Source organism: Podarcis tiliguerta (genome assembly GCF_965153285.1).
Source record: "Podarcis tiliguerta genome assembly, chromosome: 2".
Lineage (NCBI taxonomy): Eukaryota > Metazoa > Chordata > Lepidosauria > Squamata > Lacertidae > Podarcis > Podarcis tiliguerta.
Window position 1 is genome coordinate 103,852,653 of NC_139535.1, and position 22,285 is coordinate 103,874,937.

General features: G+C 44.8%; 1 protein-coding gene across 1 annotated transcript; it reads right to left on the bottom strand.

Annotated features, from left to right (window-relative positions):
• Positions 1-1,199: 1,199 nt before the first annotated feature.
• Positions 1,200-20,244, bottom strand: PCTP (phosphatidylcholine transfer protein). The gene is made up of 6 exons (XM_083427995.1): positions 19,823-20,244; positions 12,556-12,673; positions 6,272-6,351; positions 5,789-5,960; positions 2,947-3,014; positions 1,200-1,436 (listed from the first exon to the last, which is right to left on the bottom strand). Exons 1-6 carry the CDS (start codon positions 20,180-20,182, stop codon positions 1,374-1,376), a joined length of 861 nt encoding a protein of 286 aa, XP_083284121.1. The 5' UTR covers positions 20,183-20,244; the 3' UTR covers positions 1,200-1,373.
• Positions 20,245-22,285: the final 2,041 nt, after the last annotated feature.

Sequence of the window (22,285 nt, forward strand, 5' to 3'; positions counted from 1 at the left end):
TGGATGGTGGCTAACAGATTGAGGTTGAATCCTGACAAGACAGAAGTACTGTTTTTGGGGGGCAGGGGGTGGGCGGGTGTGGAGGACTCCCTGGTCCTGAATGTAGTAACTGTGCCCCTGAAGGACCAGGTGCGCAGCCTGGGAATCATTTTGGACTCACAGCTGTCCATGGAGGCACAGGTTAATTCTGTGTCCAGGGCGGCTGTCTACCAGCTCCATCTGGTACGCAGGCTAAGACCCTACCTGCCTGCAGACTGTATTGCCAGAGTGGCGCATGCTTTAGTTATCTCCCGCTTGGACTACTGCAATGCGCTCTACGTGGGGCTACCTTTGAAACTGACCCGGAAACTGCAATTAATCCAGAATGCGGCAGCTAGACTGGTGACTGGGAGTGGCCGCCGGGACCGCATAACACCGGTCCTGAGAGATCTGCATTGGCTCCCAGTACATTTCCGAGCACAATTCAAAGTGTTGGTGCTGACCTTTAAAGCCCTAAATAGCCTCGGTCCTGTATACCTGAAGGAGCGTCTCCACCCCCATCGTTCAGCCCGGACACGGAGATCCAGCGCCGAGGGCCTTCTGGCGGTTCCCTCATTGAGAGAAGTGAAGTTACAGGGAACCAGACAGAGGGCCTTCTCGGTAGTGGCACCCACCCTTCAGATGTGAAGGAAATAAGCAGCTATCCTATCTTTAAAAGACGTCTGAAGGCAGCCCTGTTCAGGGAAGTTTTTAATATTTAATGATGTACTGTTTTTAACACTTGATTGGGAGCCACCCAGAGTGGCTGGGGAAACTCAGCCAGATGGGCGGGGTTTAAATAAATTATTATTATTATTATTATTATTATTATTATTATTATTATTATATAAGAAGAGATCAACTAAAAGGCACCCAACAGTTCTATTTAGCACTGTCGACCAAAGTACAGCTAGTGTACTTTGTATCTTGAGCATCTTGATGCAGAGCTCAGAGCACAGCAGTATGGGTTTCTCTACTAGTTTCAATGAAGGGAAAAGTTCTGCATGCACAGCACTCTTTGGACATAGTGCTGTTCCCTCTACTGAAGCGACGCATCAGAGCTCCTGTGTTCAAAGGTGATCATTACACGAGGGTGAGGGAACCACAAACAGCATGCCTCAAATGTCGAAATGATACGTGAAAGCCCTCAAAAAATTAAATGGCAGTGCATCACACAGATGGAAAATGAAAAACGAAAAGTTTTAATATGTTTCATTGTCACATGCCTGGGAACTTACACGGCTCATGATTACTATCCCAAAAGGCAGATGTTATTCAGTGATGTGTCCATGGCTCATTATCCATGCAAAATATACCTTTAAGCTATCAATCTGGATCACATTCATGGAGCAGTTTTATCTTTTGCGGTAACTGTGGCAAGCTTTCTCCATATCAATCAAGAAGTTAGGCACTCCAGTCTGTAAAGAAAGGGATCACAAAATACTTATGCATCTACACTTTATGGCCTAGTAGGCAACTACTGAAGTTCAACTGTTTGTTACACCTATGCCGCTTCAAACACAAAAGTAATTGTGCTCTGTGGCTTAAACAAGCATTATAAATCAGGTTAGAGGGGGATTCATAACTGGTTTTTTAAATTCGTTAATCCTGGTGACCCTCCTACACAGTAGCAACATGCCACCACCATCTGCAGCTTTCAAAATATACAGATTTATAGGATCCAAACAATATCCCCTGCTGCTAGCAGCACATAAACCAAAGCTTTAGAAGAAAGTGTTTTTGTTTGATATTATCAGTGAGAGTTGGAGGCTCTGAACAAGTTGCCTAACTGGGCAGGGAAAGGATAGAAATGAAAAGATTAAAAGGGAAAGAAATGCACAAGCAAATCCTAAATGTATATCATTCCCTGAGGGATTTCTGCAGTAAAAAGGTTTTGTAAGTATTGGCCTCTTTAAGGCAGTATACTTGGTGCTGTGGGAGGAGCCCAGAGCCCAGCCCTTCTACCCTGCACTAGCAGGATGCCACCTTCAGGTGAGTACTGCATGAACAGAGCTATTGTCTCAGACTAGCAACTGACAATAGGGAATGGACACAAGCAAGTCTGGATTGTTGCTCTGGCTCTATTCTGAGACTAAGAGAAGATATGATAGCCATCTTCAAATATCTCAAGGGCTGTCACATGCAGTGGCGTAGCGTGGGGGGTGCAGGGGGGGCCGGCCGCACCGGGCGCAACATGGGGGGGGGGGGCGCTCGCACTTGCAGCTCTCTGCCCCTACCTGGCTCACTCACTCTCTCTCACTGCAGTGCTGGCTGTGCGAATCCGATCCAAGCCGCCGGGTCGCCGCCCACTGTGGAGGGGAGGGTGCCAGGCGTGCGGTGCGGAGAGAGAGCGAGGGACTATCTGGGGGAGGGACAGTGCAGCGGGGGGGGGGCAAATTACTTGCCTTGCCCCGGGTCGCCGCCCACTGTGGAGGGGAGGGTGCCAGGCGTGCGGTGCGGTGCGGAGAGAGAGCAAGGGACTATCTGGGGGAGGGACAGTGCAGCGGGGGGGGGGCGCAAATTACTTGCCTTGCCCCGGGTTAGGGGGCGCAGATTACTTGCCTTGCCCCAGGTGCTGACAACCCACGCTACACCACTGGTCACATGGAAGAGGGAACGAGCTTGCTTTCTCCTGCTCCGGAGGGTTTCCCACGAAACACCAGGAAAAAACTTCTGACAGGAAGAGCTGTGGAGGTTGTGGACTCTTCTCCTTTGGAGGTTTTAAAACAGAAGTTGGCTGGCCATCTATCATGGGTGCTTTAGCTGAGAGTCCTGCTTTGCGGGGGGTTGGACTAGATGACCCTTAGGGTCCCTTCCAATTCTATGACTCTTCCCCTTTCAGTACCTGTAGTTCTGCCTACAGAGAATCAGGCCAGAAAAGCCATGGGCATAACCCACTGGGTTGGTTCCCTACAAATTCCTGCTTACCTTAGTTCCCCAGTTGACAAGCCACGAAGGAACCTTGCCACCAGGGTCATCAAAGTATGACATGAAAACTTCAAAGCGGAAGTAAGAAAAGAGGGAGTCAGAAATCTTATTTAAGCAACAGCCGCTATTCATTTATATATCTATTTTGTGATCACCTGACTAGCAGCTATCTAAGCTGCTTTTAGTGTTGTTATTTAGAACCATAAATGTGCAGAATTTATTCCCTTATTTCTCTGGAGTTTTCCACTGTTCCATCCCATGATATCAGATATATTTGCTGAAACCCCTCAACGGTTTCTGAACAACGTCGGCATGACTGCAAGAGGTTTTTTCTTTCTTTCCCCAAAAAGCTCTTCTCCTCCACCCTCTTCAATTGTGCAGTGTTTTGTACACCCAACTGCTGTCCCTGTAAGTTCAGAATTAATTGTACATTGTCTGGTCCCAGCGCAATAGCTGCAAAAAGCAGCAGTGAAAGCAAAACACTTTATTCCCATTCAGCTCTGCAATAAATTCAAAGCTCTTTCCTCACTGTAGAGGCTAAACTGACAGAGGCTTCGAAAATCCTTCTCCGTTTCATCTCTGGAGTTATGGAGGCCTGTTGCAGAGTTGGAAGGGAAGTTTCCCAGTTTCAGCAAGCTCTGCCAATTTTGCGTATATCCAACCACATCTAATTTTTCTCTCTCTGATCACCAAGAAGGGATTGTGCATACAACAACAAATGATTCCCTCTGCCAACCCCAACCCTGCAAAAAAATCTATTAGAAAGAATTATGAATAGTTAGGGCCTAGGATACGTGAACCCATTAGCAGAAGTGCAATATCTGCATCGGAAATCCACTTCCGAGCTGGAGAGGAGGTGGGGTTGCGGGCTTCACGCCCCTCCCCACGCACACAGGGCTGGCTCACAGCCCCCGCGATACTGGGGGAATCCTCGGACGCGTCATCTCCCAGACCAGCCAATTGGCTGGTCCGGGAGGCGTGGCCCGCCCTACTTGGGGCCGGCGCGGTTGAGGATCTCCCTCTTCCTGCGCTCCAGCTGATCAGGTTTTCCCACCCCTCCCACCCGTTAGGTTAGGCTCTCTGACATTGCTATGGACTTTGGTTGGCCACTGTCAAGGGGCCTGGTAGGAATTTTTTCCACTTGGCAAATTGGCACCAGCCATTTGGTTTTCCGCCTACCTCGTAGCAACTGCCACAACTTCCTTGGCATTGGCGGTTAGGCATTGGTAGGGGTATTGTTATGCAGATGAAAGGGGGGAGGAAGCGCCATCGCCTTCCCCCCAAATCGAAGGGTACTCCGGTAAAGGATTCGGGGGGGGGGCGTCGCCTTGTCCTAAGCCTAAGGAGGTGTGGGCCTACGGCACACCCCCGAGTGTGCATCAGCAGGACTCCCCCTACTGGTGATTAACCCTTGCCGGTCTTCAAGTAAGCAGGCTGAAGCCGGATAGTTGATAGGACCAATGCCTAAGTCAATACCGCTCAATTCCTGTAATCAATAAAGTTGTGGCCTAATTTAACCATTAACCTTAAATTCTGGTGTCTCGTGTCTTTATTTCCAAGGGGGGAGGCGGGAACTCGCCACCCAAGTCCAACTTGGCACATTATTGAGGCATCCACAAGTTTTCCTAGTCTTAGAAACGAGGTACGACAATAATCACAAAGCTAAAAGCGATATGATTGGGCTGGGGAGGTGGTAAAGAGGGAATTTAACTTGTTGTCTCCACTTCAGTCCAATCAGGATCACACACCACATGCCCCTAGTGGCTGCTATGTTCCTTGGGACAAAAACTTCCACTGGTGCCAATGGCAGCTTTCTTCTTTATGCAAATAGCAGTCACAGTGGAGGAGATTCAAAACAGTGCTGTGGGGTTTAATAAAGGGTTAATCATTAATTTTTCTATAACCGCCACAGTCCTGAAACAAATTATTCTCCCCACAGGTATTTACTTCTACAGAATAAAGAATGATCATGCCATCACTAATTTTGCCCCTGAAGAATTTATACAAATCTGGTCTGATCACACTGTGGTTAAGCAACTCCTGTTACCAGATTACACAAATTAGTTGGCTGGGATGAGCAAACATGTGTGCATAAGAATTAACCACCCAAAATATTGGATGCAAGCCTCTAGTGTTATTTTGTACACACCAGTTCAACTATCCTGCTTTCAATCTTAGCAAAATTTGTTAGTGTTAAAAAAGCAAGTGAATATGTTTTTCACAATCCTTAACTTGTAAATTTAACATTTCTGCTCTAAAAAGGGATGGGCCTATCTGCCATTTGCAGTTGACAATTTTCTGTTTCTCCCAATCATTTTGCACACTTCTGTAGCAATTTGTAAATTGGTTTTCTAAAATAATCAGCAAAATTTGTCAACATTGTAGTGCAAAGCTCTCAAAATAAGCACATTGTTGCATGTCGTTTTGACAAGTATAACTTTTAATCAATAATTCTTAATGTTTTTATACTGTTGTAAACTGCTTAGAGGTTGTTGTGTTTACAGTCAAGCAGAGTAAAAAAAAAGTTAAATAAATATAAATAAGATTTACAAGCAATTTCCCCATATATAATACATTTCTGTATATTGTTTTCTTTAATATGTGCATTTATATGCACACTGTATCCTGAAAAATGCATTTGTGTACATGTTACTTGGCTGGGAAACTATTGCAAAATTCAGAGTAATGCAAATTTCAAAGGATAGCTCTGCTTTGGGTTTGTGCCTTGTTTTGAAAAGTGTGTATTAGGTAGGTTCACCTTCAAATGCAAATTGAAATAAACTTTCTCCTCATGCCTAGCTCTAAGCAGGTATTTCTATAAAGTTCTTTACTGATATCTTACCTTTGGAGCCTTTCTTGCCATCACTTTCAAAGGCCACACATTGTTTATAATTCTTTACTCTAACAATCCCAGTCTTCTCTGGGAATTTAGCGGTATTCACGCTTTTAGCCAATATAACATATATCTTCTTCCCTTCAAGTTCCATATCTTTACGCTCACGAACGAAAACATACTATGCTGAAGTTTAAGAAATAATCAGGATGTGCCTGTATATATAATATACATATATCATCGAGACAGAAGGTATACTGGTGCAAATACGAAAAGCAATCCTGTTTCAAGAAGCCTGCATTTGTTTTTGTTTTGCTCCTCAAAGGGGATGACAGAATATGGTTCACAAGAATGTGCATCAAAGTCTTAACTTTTTCTTTTCCCTTAAGAGTCATTTTTTTTACCTCATTTAAACTTGCAGAACTGTGCTGTGAGGAGTTTGCAGCCTCAAATGTTAAGAGCAAAACTGCAACCCAAGACTTGAAAGGATACGTCTCTATTTGCCATGGGGAAAGGGAACTTCACTTCCCAGCGGATTACTGTTCTGCCCTCAAAAGGTTTCTCACTTATATCTAAAAATCGGAGGGGAAATGCGTTAGATGCAGACTATGTTTTATTCACCTGGACTTACATAAGGATTTCAATGCATTTGGTGAATTGAAAATGTGAGTCAGAAACGAATCATAACTGTGTATGTGTCAGACCTCAACAAGGGTCGGGCACAAAGGGATAGGCATAATTGGTTCTTTTTTAAAGAATTTGACCCAAAAGCTCATCTAGTCAAGCATCTTGTTCTCACAATGGCCATCCAAATGTGTATGGTGAACTCACAGGCAGAACTCTCCCAACTTGTGTTCCCCCAGTAACTAATGTTCAGAGGCACCAGAGGCAGTATACAGATACAGTAGCACAACCAGTAGCCATTCATAAAGTTATCCCCCACTATTTGTCTTAAAAAACCCTTTAAAACCATCCAAGTCAGTGGATAGTGTTATATCTTGCGGTAGAAAATGCCCATCTAACAGAGGGTTGTGTGAAGATTTCCTTTAGTCTCTCCTAAATCTTCCAACATTACATTTCATTATTGTTTTATTATGATTATTTACTGAGTTTATATACTGCCCTATACCCGGAGGTCTCAGGGCGGTTCACAGAAAAGATCGATATATGTAATCAAAATAAAAAAACCTCAATAACCCCCCCACCCACCCCCCCAAAAAAGAGTCGCTTTATAAAAGGGGATAGGATGTCAAAGAGATCAACCAAAGGCCTGGTTTAAAAAGAACGTTTTTGCCTGGTGCCTAAAGGTGTGTAATGAAGGCATCAGACAAACTTTCCTGGGGAGAGCATTCCACAGACGGGGAGCCACTGCAGAGAAGCCCCCGTTCTCGTGTTGCTACCCTCCAGACCTCTTGAGGAGGAGGCACACGAAGAAGGGCCTCAGAAGATGATCTTATGGGGGGGGGGCAAATTTATCCACATTAAGCAAAATCTTATTCATCTCTATTATGTCCCTCCTTACTGATCAGGCGTGTCACCACCTGTTCAGACCCTGCAAGTATATTTGTGAAACTAGGATTTTCCTCTCCCGTGTGCATCATTTGATACCTGCTAACACAGAACTGCTTTTACCATATTAATGCTCTTTCACCCAGTTTGGAGAAATCAGGCCTACAACAGCCCGATTACTTGAGAGGACATTTGTTACCAACAACTATAGAAAAGAAACTTGGTGCTAGGCCTAATCAAGGAGAGAATTCTAAAACGGCAGTGCCATGACTGAAAAGGCCCCAAATCAGTAATTCCCAAAGGCCCCCCACTCCCCCCCCCAATGGATCACTGATGAAGACTGTGGCAGACCACGTTTTTTCTTCTGCCTGTTATACAGTTTGTAATGCACCGTGCTAGAGGCTATACAGTTTTTAAATGTATTTTACAGCTTCTTTTATTTCTCATGTATTGCATTTTACTGTATTCCATAGAATTCAAATCATGACACAATAAATTACAATAAAAGAAGCAATTCAAATGCAATTTTAAAAAACCCAACATGAATATTTAATGCAGTGGGTGTGTCATCGCCAATATTTAACCAGACACCGACATGCCAGAGACCACCTGAATGACCGCTCCCCACATTAAACGGGGGGCGCCCTTTGCGTCGACGTGAGCAGCCCCTGGACCCTGTGTGGCTCCATTAGCACAGGCTTGGCCAAAAACAGTGATTGCAGACCTGGAAAGCTTACATGCCACGCACCCCAATATCACGATTTTCTGGTCAGAGCTTCTACTACGCTTACAATGGCGTGGCAACCTCAAACCCACCAGATTTAACTACACTGTTGAAAAAGTCAATAGGGCATTGCGCTCTGCAACCACGCGCATGGGAGGTCGGGTCGTGAAGCATCCCAGCATTAAAGTATACATGAAGGAACTATTCAGGCCCGATAGTGTGCACCTATCGGGCCTTGGTAACAAGTGTTGGCTGAGCGACATCAGGCATGGCCTGTCGGATTGGTTGGTGGATGGTGAAGGGTCTTTTCAGGTGTAGGTAGTCTTGGCGGTGAGACGGCAACTTTGCGGTCTCGGGTGGCAGTATCAGGCCTTGGGCAGAATCCTTTAGTCTATCTTCCTGAATGGGGGGGGGTGCAGCGGTGACCCACGCCCCCTTCCTCTTTGGGGCGGTGATACCAGGGTTCCCCATTAAAGGGGTTTTTGAGGGGAGGTTTTGACCGTACGCCAAGAGGTCGTCATTGCTCTCCCCTGCTACGGCGGCGTAACGGGTGTGGATATCTCTGCTTGAACATATGTTCTCCAGAGCCGCCCCGCCCACACACACACACACTGGATAACCCTGATGTACCCTAGACGCCCGGCTGGAGACTGGGAGGGATAAACGCCCAATGCCTGAGCCAAGGTCTACCCACATCTGAAATATAATAAAGTTGTGGCCAATTTAATCCCATAGCACGTTGTCTTGAGTAATTATTCCACATGGGGGGGGGCGCCCAGGGTTTGGGGGACTCCACCTGTCCATGCAATTATTCTTGCAGTCCACTGACCATGGTTTGGGAAGCCCTGTCCTAACTTAAGCCTTCTTCTCAAGTAGGTAGGCTTCATGGAGAGATCTCAAAAGTTGGGGAAGTTCCAATGGGGCAGAGAAAGGTATTCTCTAAAGTTCCTTATCGTCCCAATTAGCTATGGCAGGCAGACCATAAAAGTCACTTCAGATGCTGTATTTTCTCCAATGAATGTGAGAATGGCTGCATGAGGGACTATTTTGCTGCAGACATATGCTGAGATGCCAGTATTCCTCACAAATATATGAAGGGGTCTAACAACAAGTTATTGTCTTGGAATACATTATTTCCGTGTGATGCAATATGTAATGCCAGCTGTTTGATGGATAGTGCTGTTCCCATTATAAGACACCATATAGTATCACATTTTCCACCAGAGGTCACTGGAGTATTAACTTGGTGCCATTTGACAACCTATTCCGTTTCCTACGTCTTAAGCAGCAAGCAAACTCAAAATTGAAGGTGTGAGAAAAAGAGTAATATTTGACATGTTCAATTTAATGGGCAATACAGGGAGTTCCACTATAAATGGATATTTTCTCTCACATACCAGAAGGACAAACTGAACCCTATTATTTGAGAAGACGTGCTATTATTGTATCTTAGGTCATCCTATTAATTGCAGAGTCTAGCTTCTTTCAGTATTCCCCGAAGAGTGAGATAGCCTAGATTAAGGACAGTGAGGATGGCTTGCCGGTTAATATGTCTCTGGTATCTGTAAATCTATTCATATTTTTACCTTTGTTCACCTTTTATTACCTTTCCAAAACAACCTTTCCAAGCTCACTATCAAAGCATGGGCTGCCAAAATGTCCATGGGTTCAAAATCTGGGGAAATATGGTGACATAAGCTACAGTGCCCTACTGAGATGCATGGGTTCTCAGATCACGTGTTTGTTTTTCCAAATCTCCTCACCGCCCCATAAAGCCCTCCCACACTGGGGGTCCTTGGAGAACAGCACCAAAAAGACATGAGAGGTTGCTACTGAAAGGACATTTTGCTTCTCCCCCTGCTAATCTAAGTGGCCTAATCGGTAGGCTTCCAGCATAGACACTAAGGTGAATCCTGCCCCTAGATATTAAAATCTCATTATTCATTACAAAAGTTGCTAGAATAATCTGCCGCTTCATTTTAGTACACTGGGAATTATCGAAATGTTTCTTCTTGGGAATGTAGAGTCCCGTCGGGGAAAAGGTGGAGTATAAAATTAATAGTAATGCATACTTTTGTTCCTTAAAATTGATTAATCAAAGTATGCAATATTTTCTATACAGACACACACACAAATCAAAACTTCGCGCTTTGTGGAAGTTCCACAGTCTTAAGTTAAGAAATGCACCAGAAATATATTAGTATTCACCTTTTGAAAACATCTTGTCTGAATGACAATGGACATCAAATATGCTATATATAAAGATATATATAGATATATATATAGATATATTAGATAACATAGATGTGAGCATGGCATCACACAAGAGATAACGGAAGATATTTGAAACATTCCCTGCTTACCGTAGGCCAAAATATGTGAAGCTCTGCAAATCAGACATTGTGAGTCATTTGCAGATGGGGACATTCATATCCTATTGCCCCGTCATGTTGAAGTCATGGGTTTCCTTCCCCACCCTTTGTGTCTGTGGCATGCAGCAATAGAGTGTCATCCCAATGGAAGATAGTGTATCTGCTCTTAATTAATCTCACAATAGCTAAAAGTTAGCCAAGATGACCAAGCCCTCCCCCGTGTATCTCAAGGGACACTCAAGTTAACTTCAACATATAATCGATACATGTGGACATAATGGGAAAATCTACATTACATGGTAGGGAAGGGCAGTTGATGCAACTTGGAAGTGCTCTCTCAGTAGCGTGAACCAAGGAAAACTCAAAATATAATTGGAACCAACCTATTATAATCGAATGTATGGAGAGACAGTGCAGTGCAGGCAGTGTCCTAAGTCACTTGAGCAAAAGAGGTGGGTGAGGACAATGGCTGAAAAGCAGTTTCCACCAACTCAAGAAAAGCAGAGCACCATTTCTTTGGAAGGATACATCTTAAAATGCTTTTCCATGGGTGCTAATTAGAATAAATAGCTTTCCAACATCAATCGATGTCACCAAATTCAGTGTGATGTGTTGAGAAATGCTCTCTTGTTCTGGGGCTGAAAAGTCATTGCCATGCTATCTTCTAAAAGGTCTGAGCAGAAACATGTCATCAGGACTAGCTGTGCATGAATAAACTCCAAGAGTACAGTGGTATCTCTAGATGCGAACGGGATCCGTTCCGGAGCCCCGTTCGCATCCAGAAGCAAACGAAACCCATGTCCGCGTGTCTGCGCATGCGCAGGTCATGTTTCGGCGCTTCTGCGCATGCACGTCACGTCATTTTGAGCGTCTGCGCATGCGCAAGTGGTGAAACCCGGAAGTAACGCGCCCCGTTACTTCCGGGTTGTCGTGGAGCGCAACTCAAACGCGCTCATCCTGAAGCACATTCAACCCGAGGTATGACTGTAGTGGTTTCAGCAGGGAGTAATCTTAGGTACAGTGGTACCTTGGTTTGCAACCGTTTTGGATTACGATCACATCAAACCCTGAAGTGCGTATCCCTTTTTTTGGGGGGGGGGGATTACAACCCTTTATTATTATTATTATTACAACCAATTTTTTTTTGAGGCCCCAATAGCGAAAGCCCGCCTTGGGTTTCAACCTCTTTTGGTTTACGGATTATGGTTGTAAACCAAGGTATCACTGTACTGCTACAGCTGGATCACCATATGATATGTTGCACAACTAGATAAGGATCTCATGTATAGTTTATATGGAAAGACAAATAGTCACTTGTTTAAACTAAACATGGAGAAGAGAACCGGAACTTTGAAGTTTAGGATAGGGATGGAAATGCACAAATGTCATTCCGTTAAATAAAGATGTACACAACAGTACAACTCTGACAAATTTCACCTAAGGCAAATTTTGAGGCAAAAGTGGAAGTCCTTGCTCAGGCGAAACTGCATCGGAATTAATGTTGAGGTAAAACAATATCTTCCAAGAGGACTCATGCTATTTCACAGTTTCACACACCCCTAAGTTGCCAATTCTTTGATTCTCTCTAGAATCAAAGAGATCAAAGCTAAAGAAGGTCTTAGAGTATAGTAGCCAATTGCAAAAGAGGATAGGCTTCTTCATCTTTTCATCGATATTCAGGAGAGGGAATTTCAGCAGATGTGGCTTGCATAACACATGTGATTTCCTTTGCCTCCAAAACTATTAAAGTTTCTACTTTTGCATCTGACCGCTCTAACAATCTAATAAAAACTGGTGATTAAGGGGGTATCAAACACTAGGCCTCAGATTCCCCAGATGTCATATAATGCTCAAGAGACAAGTCCATAAACCAACACGAGAACAGTGCCGATGGATCTAAGAAAATTGGTTTTAACACCAAAAGTGGCTAGTAAGAAAAACATTGCTTCTTATTTGTTTTTCAGGGCATCACAAGTGGATGACTATATTAGCATTAATGCTTTGGTAATGGAAATCTACTTCATGCATTTTTCATACTGAAAAACTGTACAGAGCACTTGAAAGAGCGAAGTAGAAGAATCTTCAAAACAATGGTGGTCAAGGAGCGGAGGAAAGGAACCTATCACAGTGACCAAAGAAAATGACATTTTGGTCTTGAATAATTTACTGACCTCTAAGATACCGGTCCCATTGTGATCTGTAGGTTAAATCCATGTACACTTCTGCACATACATCTGGGGAACAATCACCAAGAGTGGCATAGACTTTATACTCGTACAGTCCAGATTTCTGAAAAAGCAAGAGAAATAGGAGAGAGCAGGGAGGGGAAAATCAAGAATCCTGTATTTCAGGACTTTGCTTGTCCAAAAATACTCTTTTATACCACTGTGCTTGCACAATGAATACATTTACAATATACAAATATACTCTGTGATGTTTGCTTTAAAACAGAGGCGAGTTGGTCCATTTGCCTAAAGAACTGGACTACCCTATGACAGACGTATCTTAAAATATATACCAATCTTTCTGCTAGGCTGGAGATATCTTTTTTTCTGTATAACCCTAAACATATTACTCCAAAGCAATAATGCTTTCTCATATTTACACACTAGGTGCCATAGAAATTATCCTATATAAATGTGGGTGTTGTAAGTATAACTCAGTTGTTTATTTTAAATATCAGAGACTGCTGTATAGTCAAATGAAAGTCTTATCAGCATCTAATCCCCCTTTATCCTTTGAAACATAAACTGCAGCAGGAGTCATACTTCTGTTACGATAGTCAAGTGAAACAATAAATATATATTTCAGCACTCTGACTGTATTCTACTTTTGTTAGACTCGCCCCCCCCCCGCCCATCTTCACCCTGACCAGTCCAGAAAAAATCATGTTATTTATTTTGTTTTATTTGACTTAGTGGAGCTCGCTGCACAAATCAAATAACCCTTACACTAAGAGTTGGATAACCCTTTGTTCAGAGAGTTGAATTATTTGCTAGCAATGCCAATTGCAGAAACAGAAGGTTTTCGGGTCTAATTCATCGAGGAGATGCAAAAATGTCAAAGCACAGTACAAGTGAATGGAATTTAAACTACCTTTTACCCTTTTCAGTCTTGTATTCTGTAAAATATTTTTTAACAGAGCTCTGTTATCATGAACTTTCTCATTCAATAAACATCACTTCATCCTTCAGCACCGTCAGCTAGACCCTTTATGAACCCAACATTTAAAGAAAGGAAATATTTAAAATAAAGATACGGCATGAGTCACACAGCATTTTGTAATAAGGCATTACAACACTGCTTCACAAACAAATTCTGGCAATGTGAAGTAGACCTCCACCCAAGCCTACGCCCTCCTGAGTTCTATTTTCCAAAGATACATCAAGCCTGCAATTATTTAAGAGTGATTCCTGAAATTGTACACTCTGTAAAATCGCTCTACCTCCATTTATTTAAAGGACTACCCTTTACTGCAGAACATTACAAGAAGAGTCTAGGCCACCATCTACCACAACAGATGGTTTTAGTTGTGGTTTTAGTTCACAAACCTTGCAATATCTCAGATAATCTGAGCTTTCAAAGGTTAGCAAACCTATTTTCCTGTACGAAAGGAATGTGAATATCAACTGAAAGTGAGATTATGACGTGCCTGCAGATTACAGGAGATGTTTGTTTAGAAGGCTGGAAAACATACAGTACCATGAAGTGTTCTCAGACTGGCCCATCGCAGTAACAAAACAAAACAAAACTGTTAAACATTAGTCTGTATTTTGAAAACAATAAATTCAAAAGACAAACCACCGCCTATAGCTAGTCTAGATTTTAGTATGATCCCACCGCTCTGGCAGTGTTGGTTGCTTTCCAACACGAAGACTTTCCTGTATTTAGAGATTTCTACCAAAGTTGCTACAGTGACACAAATTTCTTTAAAAGCAAAAAGAGAGGCATGGGTTACAAAATATCTTGGACACTTTGAGAGCTTTTTCTTTCCGGTTTATTTTATAGATTTGTTTATTCGTATGTGATAATGCTGACTTTAGTCAGCAAGCAAAGCATCTCTTTTTTTCTTTTTTAAAGCAACTCTGGGACACTTGCTAGAACCCTTAATGTTCCAGGTTTCGTTTCCAAATCTCTGTTCCTTAGGCATGTTTGCAAACTGCTAAATTATTATTACAATAATTTTATTACCCAACCTTCACCCTATGGTCCCAGGGCAGGTTACAACTGTTTAAAATACAACATTAAACATTTTAAAAACTTACAATTACGCACCCCTCCAAAAAAACACACAAAATAGGGTGTGTCCTAAAATTGTACATCTCAGGTGTCAAAGGCCACAGCAAAACATGCTACCACAGTATGATACTACCACAATAGTTTAAAAAGCTGTTCATCAGAGAATTAACAAGCCAACCCTAATTAAAAAGAAGAGCAAATATGTGAAGAAAAGCTATGTAATCCCAACATCCATATGCCTACTTATTTTGCATTCCTCTAATTACAGTGGTACCTTGGTTGAAGAACGGCTTAGTTTATGAACAACTTGGATTAAGAACGCTGCAAACCTGGAAGTAGGTGTTTTGGTTTGTGAACTTTGCCTTAGAATAATAACCATGTTTCGCTTCCTGTTGAGTGTGTTCCATTTGTAAACCGAGTCCCCCGCTGCTATGGGAAAGCACGTCTTGGTTTAAGAACACTTTGGTTTAAGAACGGACTTCCGGAACCAATTAAGTTCGTAAACCAAGGTACCACTGTACCTTGGTGGATTATAAGTGGATTATAAGTGGATTCCACCACTTATGATACCTGCCAACCTGTTTTAACTTTCGCTGCTGGCATAAGTCTACAAATTGCAGCGTTTCTTTTGATAAAACAAATACAACAAATTGCTTCCTTTAAAACCGAGCCAAGTATGACATCTGCCTACTTTCTTCTTGAGGGATGATACTGCATTCCAGTCTCCAAACAATCACCATGTAAACTTAGAATGACCTCCCAGGCAGGGCTTAAATGGCCTTTGAGCCTCACTGGGATGACAGTGTGATTGTTCCTATAGTAGATGAGAAATCGGAAGAGAGGCATTTCTCATTTCAATAATCAGTCTGACCAATGCAGAACTTGTATTCCCATTAAAAAAAACAACAAATTAAACATACAAGCCACGTGTGAAATTGTTCTTGATCCGTGTCAGCATTTGCTGACTGGACAGAATTATCACACCAACAAAACAACCTAGCATTTAAAATACATTACAGTGGTACCTCGGGTTACATACGCTTCAGGTTACATACGCTTCAGGTTACAGACTCCACTAACCCAGAAATAGTACCTCGGGTTAAGAACTTTGCTTCAGAATGAGAACAGAAATCGTGCTCTGGCGGCGCGGCAGCAGCAGGAGGCCCCATTAGCTAAAGTGGTGCTTCAGGTTAAGAACAGTCTCAGGCTAAGAACGGACCTCCGGAACGAATTAAGTACTTAACCCGAGGTATCACTGTACTTCCAAGCCCCCAATTATCCAAATCCCTGTCATATCTAATACAGCAGGGCCATGCAACACACACCAAAATAGCAGAGGCTTCAAGCATTCCACCAACGCATGTCCCAATTTTGATAGCACTTCGGTTGGTAAAGAATTGGGCTTCCTGCCTGCGCTAGACTCCACTTCCAGGCATTTCTGCCAGCTGCTTGAATCACGCTGTCTCTGACCACAGGCAGCCCACAAAGTTTTCCTCTTGGCCAATAAACCAGCAGGGCTTCAGTATTTCAAGGCAGAATGCCCTGCTGAGTTGGCCAGCTGTTTATCCTGAAGAGGAAGAAGTCTGAAATCTGTGCTGAGGAGGCTGGGATTTGTCCTCAAACGTATACAAGAGTGAAATCAATTTAAAACAGACAGATCTGGGCCAGACAGATCTAGGAATATGATGGCAAGGACTGGCATACAGGCTTCAGCAATGAATTAAGAGTGGCATGGTTGCTGCCATCTAGGGCTGGGTGATACCTGGTTTTCAATATAGCGATATGTCTGAAATAAGGATGGAGCTATGTAGAGGCCCACACTAGCCCACGGCCATGACAGGAGCATGGTGCTTTTCTACCTGAGTAAATAAGCTCATGACAAGAAATTAAATGGAGTAAATTTGAACACACAAGAGCAGCAAGCAGAAATCTTCCAGAAAACAAGCTACTTGAAAGTAGGTTGCAGCATTTAGAAAATAAATATTGTTCATCTTCTAACTCTCAAGCACACTCCAGCTTTGCATACTCTTTCAGTAAGGGACAAAAAAGGAGAGGAGTTTGTAGATTTTTTAAAAATGCAGTTTTTCCAAGGACACAAACTGCTTTCGAAGGGAGGGAAAGAATAAACTCTGCCTGTGTCTGTACTCTTGGCGTTCTGCCCACCTCCCTGACCCATTCAAGGATGCTGTAAAAAGAAAAAGAAAAAGAAAAAGCTAATCCTTGAACCAAGGATTAGATCAGCACAGGCTCTCAAACATTGGCCTACAAAACTTCCTGTGAAAGGGAGCAAGGGAAAAGAAAAACAGACAACTGTGGTTGCACCCCCATGGTTAAACAAGACAAAGTCCAGCTGTTAGTACTCAGTCTCATCTCCTCTCAGGTCTGGGAAGCAGAAGACTAAAAGAAAATAGAAGCCTCAGGATTATGAAAGGTCATGAAGGATGGAATGACACAGAAACAGAACACCCATGAAAAATGGAGCTAACCCCACTATAAAGGTAAAGGTAAAGGTACCCCTGCCCGTACAGGCCAGTCGTGTCCGACTCTAGGGTTGTGCGCCCATCTCACTTAAGAGACCGGGGGCCAGCGCTGTCCGAAGACAGTTCCGGGTCACGTGGCCAGCGTGACAAGCTGCATCTGGCGAGCCAGCGCAGCACACAGAAACGCCGTTTACCTTCCCGCTAGTAAGCAGTCCCTATTTATCTACTTGCACCCGGGGGTGCTTTCGAACTGCTAGGTTGGCAGGCGCTGGGACCGAGCAGCGGGAGCGCACCCTGCCGCGGGGATTCGAACCGCCGACCTGATGATCGGCAAGTCCTAGGCGTTGAGGTTTTACCCACAGCGCCACCCGCGTCCCCTAACCCCACTATAGTTATGGCAAAATGCTTGTCAATCTAAATCCAGAAGCACCCTTGAGATGCAGGTCTCCACTGTTCCATTTCAAATGGAAATATATAGCAATTTAATCCTTAATCTGTCTGGACTGTAAGTAGTTTTACAGGAGGATCACTTTGAGGAGGGAGTAAAGGTAAAGGTAAAGGGACCCCTTGGTCTAGTCGTGACCGACTCTGGGGTTGCGGCGCTCATCTTGCTTTACTGGCCGAGGGAGCCGGCGTACAGCTTCCAGGTCATGTGGCCAGCATGACTAAGCCATTTCTGGCGAACACGGATACGCTGTTTACCTTCCTGCCGGAGCGGTACCTATTTATCTACTTGCACTTTGACGTGCTTTCGAACTGCTAGGTGGGCAGGAACTGGGACCGAGCAACGGGAGCTCACCCCGTCGCAGGGATTCAAACCGCCGACCTTCTGATCAGCAAGTATTAGGCTCTGTGGTTTAACCCACAGCGCCACCCCGCGTCCCTAGAGAACGATTAGCCAATCTCATTTCCTAAATCAAGTTCTATAGTCATAGTAAGTGCCGCACATCCCTTCTGCTTGAAGTCTGGCAAGGTGGAGGGAGCAGAGGACACCCAGCCAGGTTTGACCCACAGGCTGTCAGTTGCTGATCAGTACTCTACAGAAAGCTGTCAGTCCCTATTTTATGCTTCCTATCTAGAATACCCAAATACTGCTACTACATCTCAAGGGAGGACCCTGTCTATTTCATGGTCGCATAATGCACACTTCCCTGCCCCTCTGCTCCCCTCGGTTGATTCTGTCCATTTGTTAACTCCCACACCAGGGCATTAACTTCTTGTTTTTTTTCCCCCTTCCTGGCAGTGCTATTATGTCCCTAACATCAGCATGACAGGTAGAAACACAACAGGTAAGCTGTTCCCTATCACTGCATCTTTGATTTCTGCTTTTCCTGTACACAGGAACAATGCAATGGCCAGAGGCTGCCTTCTGGCATACGTTTTGCAATACTACATGCGTATCCTTTAAAAGTTCACTCACAAGAAATATAATACTGAAAAGAGAGGTGGAAATAGATCATAATTTTTCAAAGGAGGTTCAGGCCTCTGAGCAAGTCTTGTAATCTGTCCTGGAAGGAAGAAGCCCTGCTCCTACGTGGGTGTGGATAAACAAAGAATGACTATATAATGGAGGACAGGATTTTTTTAATGGCAACCCTAGGAACAATAAAGATCTACATTGGGATCTGCTGCCCCTGTGGATCCTGCTCCAAGACACAATCACCTTACCTTGCCAGCCCTGTTTTGTTTGATACAGTGGGGCTTCTCCTTAAATAATGAGAGGCTGCTGTTGCCCAGAGGAAAGGCAAGGCATTTTGTACATGTTCAGGAACTTTGTAATCTATTTATTTGAAGAAGAGACATGGCCAACAATCGAGAGCAGGCTGTAGTAGAGAATAGCAGTTGGCAAACCTGATACATTCCCCACTCCTCCAAAGGCTGGAAGTGGTTTTAGAAGTGCAACGGAGGCCTCAGGCCGCTTTCTCTCAGCCTTGCCTACCTTTCAGGCCTGTTGTGAGGGCCATGGAGCACAAGGGGGGGGGAGCCCCACTGGCCACCATGGAGGAAAGGCCAGGTGGAGGTTTGGCCAGGGGGGGTCTGACTAACGAAAAGAGCTGCTGACCCACAGAGTGTTTCACAACCTTGGGTCCCCAGCTGTTTTTTGACTACAACTCCCATCATCCCTAGCTAGCAGGATCAATGGATGGGAATTGCTGCGAGAACAGCTGGAGACCCAAATATGGGCAACCCGGGCCTAGTGTTTCTCAACCCTGGCCTGGCCTAGCTCTTGTTAGATTACAACTCCCATCATCCCTAGCTAAGCAGGACCAGTGGCTGGGCATGGTGGGAACTGCCACAAAAACAGCTGGAGACCCAAGTATGGGCAACCCTAGTGTTTCTCAAACTTAGGCCCCCAGCTGTTGCTGGACTACAACTCCATCATCCCTGGCTAAGCAGGATCAGCAGCAGGGAATGGTGGGAACCTCCACAAAAACAAATGGAGACCCAAGTGTGGGCAACCCTAGTGTTTCTCAACCTTGGGCCCCCAGCTGTTATTGGACTACAACTCCCATCATCCCTAGCTAGCAGAATCAGCGGCCGGGGATGGCGGGAACTGTAGTCCCCAAACAGCTTGGAGGCCTCCTCTTTCCCTCGCGTTTCCACGGCAACGCGGCGCCGGTCCCTCAGGCTCCCTTGCTCCGTCTAGGCCTCGGCGGCCTTTTTCCCCCCTTCCCTTCTGGTCCGGCCGCAGCGGCGGCGCCCCTGGCCGCCGTCGCACCTCGTCGAAGAGCCGGAAGATGCAGAAGCTGGCGGTCTCGGCCATGAGCTCCCAGGCGGCCCTGGCCGCTTCCCGGGGCTTGGTCGACTCCCGGCAAACGGCCAGGAACTGCTCTTCGCCGAAGGGCCCGCGGGCTTGCTCCGCCTTGCGCGAGGAGCAGCACGTGGAGGACGAGGACGAAGACGACGACGACGACGACGAGGGGCCGGCGCTGGCGCCGCGGGACATCCCCGACCACACGGGCAACCAGCGGGCCGGCCACCACCGCCACTTCCGACGCCTGCCCTTCGCCTCCTTCGCCGGCGGCAGAACCTTCGGGCGCCTCTGCAGCAGGGCGCGGAGGGCCTCCGGGGGGCACATGGCCCGCGGCGGCGGCCTCGACGGCGACGGAGGCCGAGCTGCTCGCGACGACTTTCTGCCGTCGAACGGGGCGCGGGCGGGGGCGGTGCCGCGGTTAGAGTGCCGGGGTAGGGACGCCGAGGAAGGCCTGGGTTCAAATCCCACCCTAGAGGGGTCTCTAAAGCTCGCTTGTCGTGCCTCCCAAGCGGGGTCGTTGTTGGGGGGGTGCTTTGTTATAGGCCGCCCTCCAGGATTTAATTTTTGGGGGGTTATTGGGGGGAGGGGAGCAACCGAGTTATCTGCAACTCAGTTGGCCAGTTAAGTATTTTTTTATTTACTTATTTTATTTTAGTTAAGTTTTTATTTAACGACTTGGTTTATAGAGGCTGATTTACATTTAATGAGGGGAAATACAAAAACGAGATAGAAGGTAAAAAAAGTGGTTATAGAAATGCAGAGAATAAAGTAATTATGTATGGAAGTCAGAAAGAGGGGCGGGGGGGGGTTGATGCTCTGTTAGAGCAATGCTTGGGTTTATTGAATTATGTAATGAAACTGATCATGATCAAATTGAAAATGCAATAAAATTATTATTTTTTTAAAAAAGACTTGATTTATAGGGGCAGCTGTACCCCCCCCTTCCTACGCCCATGCTGCCCTCCCCTTTGGTCGAAAGGTTGGGGTGCTTCTGCACAGGGCACCCCCTCTGCTGTTTGTCCCATTGGTTAGAGGTTAACGCATGTCTTGAGTTCAAGCTCCACCACCCTCTTTCTGAAAGGGTCTGCCCTGCGACATGTGAAGGAAAGATGGTGCCTCTGAGCATGTGCAGGGCGCACTCATGTTCTCCTTCCCTGTCTTGTAGTGGGCGTTCTGTGGGATTTATTTGAGCCAGGATGAGGAGCCTGAACATCTGAAGTAACTATAAGGGGCAGGAGAAGGATTTATCTGCTGTTTCTGCCATATTAGAGATTCATATGTGTCTGGGTTTGATCTGAGTTCAGCCTCACCACCCTCTTTCTGAAAGCCATGAATCTACCCTGCAATATAGATTGTGCCTCTGAGTCTGCGCAGAGTGCACTCAGGTTCTCCTTCCCTCTCTTGGAGTGTGCCAGCCTGAACATAGGAAGTAACCATATGGGGGGCAGGAGAGGGATTTCTCTGACCTAGCCCCATGTCTAGCAGTGCATTTTCCTCATCCCTACTGACACTTCATACATGAGATAATACACCTGTGAAACACTTAGTGGTTACATTGCAGCAGCTGCTCCCACCTCCTTCTGTACTCAACATAACTTGGATGGATTAGAAGCCCCATTTCACCGTTAAATAATCCAGCTTTTTGCTGTAGGCGAAACAATGATTTACAGCCCCCTGGCTTAAGAGGAAAGCCAACCAGAGCTCAGCGTTTTCCAAGGATTCCCAACCTGCAGCTGAAATAGCTATTAAATTCTGCCAGGGTTCTCTGGATGTTGAAGTCAAGAGTTTTCCTTCCCCTGACATCAGTTTGAAGGGTGGTGATTACTCCCAGTCTGAAGGTGCTGTGCATTCAGTCTGACTAGGGAAACTGAGGTTTTGAATAAAGTACTTGAAATGTTTCCAGATTATGCCTCAATTATTGCCTTTTCTATGCTTTCGTCTTGCACTCTGTTATCTGCAAATAAGGATCCTCAGTTGCTTTAATGTGTTGTAAATACAAATCAGTGAAAAGAACTAAAACTAAATGAATAGAGGGAAATATTCTAGGGCTTCCAAGTCATCCTGAACAATCAGACCAAACAGTTGCTTTTTAATAGTGTTGGATGGGAACTTCATGGTTGCTTATCTTGCATTTTTTAAAAGTCTTCTACAAAAGCTGTGATTGTGACTGTTTAGTTTTATCTATAGTTTTGCAGGGAACGTTCTGCAAGATTATGTTGCTAATGTAGTGTGGAAGTAGCTGTTGCTTGGCAATTCAACAGCAACCCACATGTAAAGAGAGCGAGAGCGCAAGAGCAGAGCATCTCTCAAAGCTATTATTATTAGAATAGTATTAGCATGTTTCCATATGGCATTGTACCCCTTGGGTGAAAGATTGGGTTTTAATGGGTTATATATTTTATGGCTACGTGAAATGCCACATATATT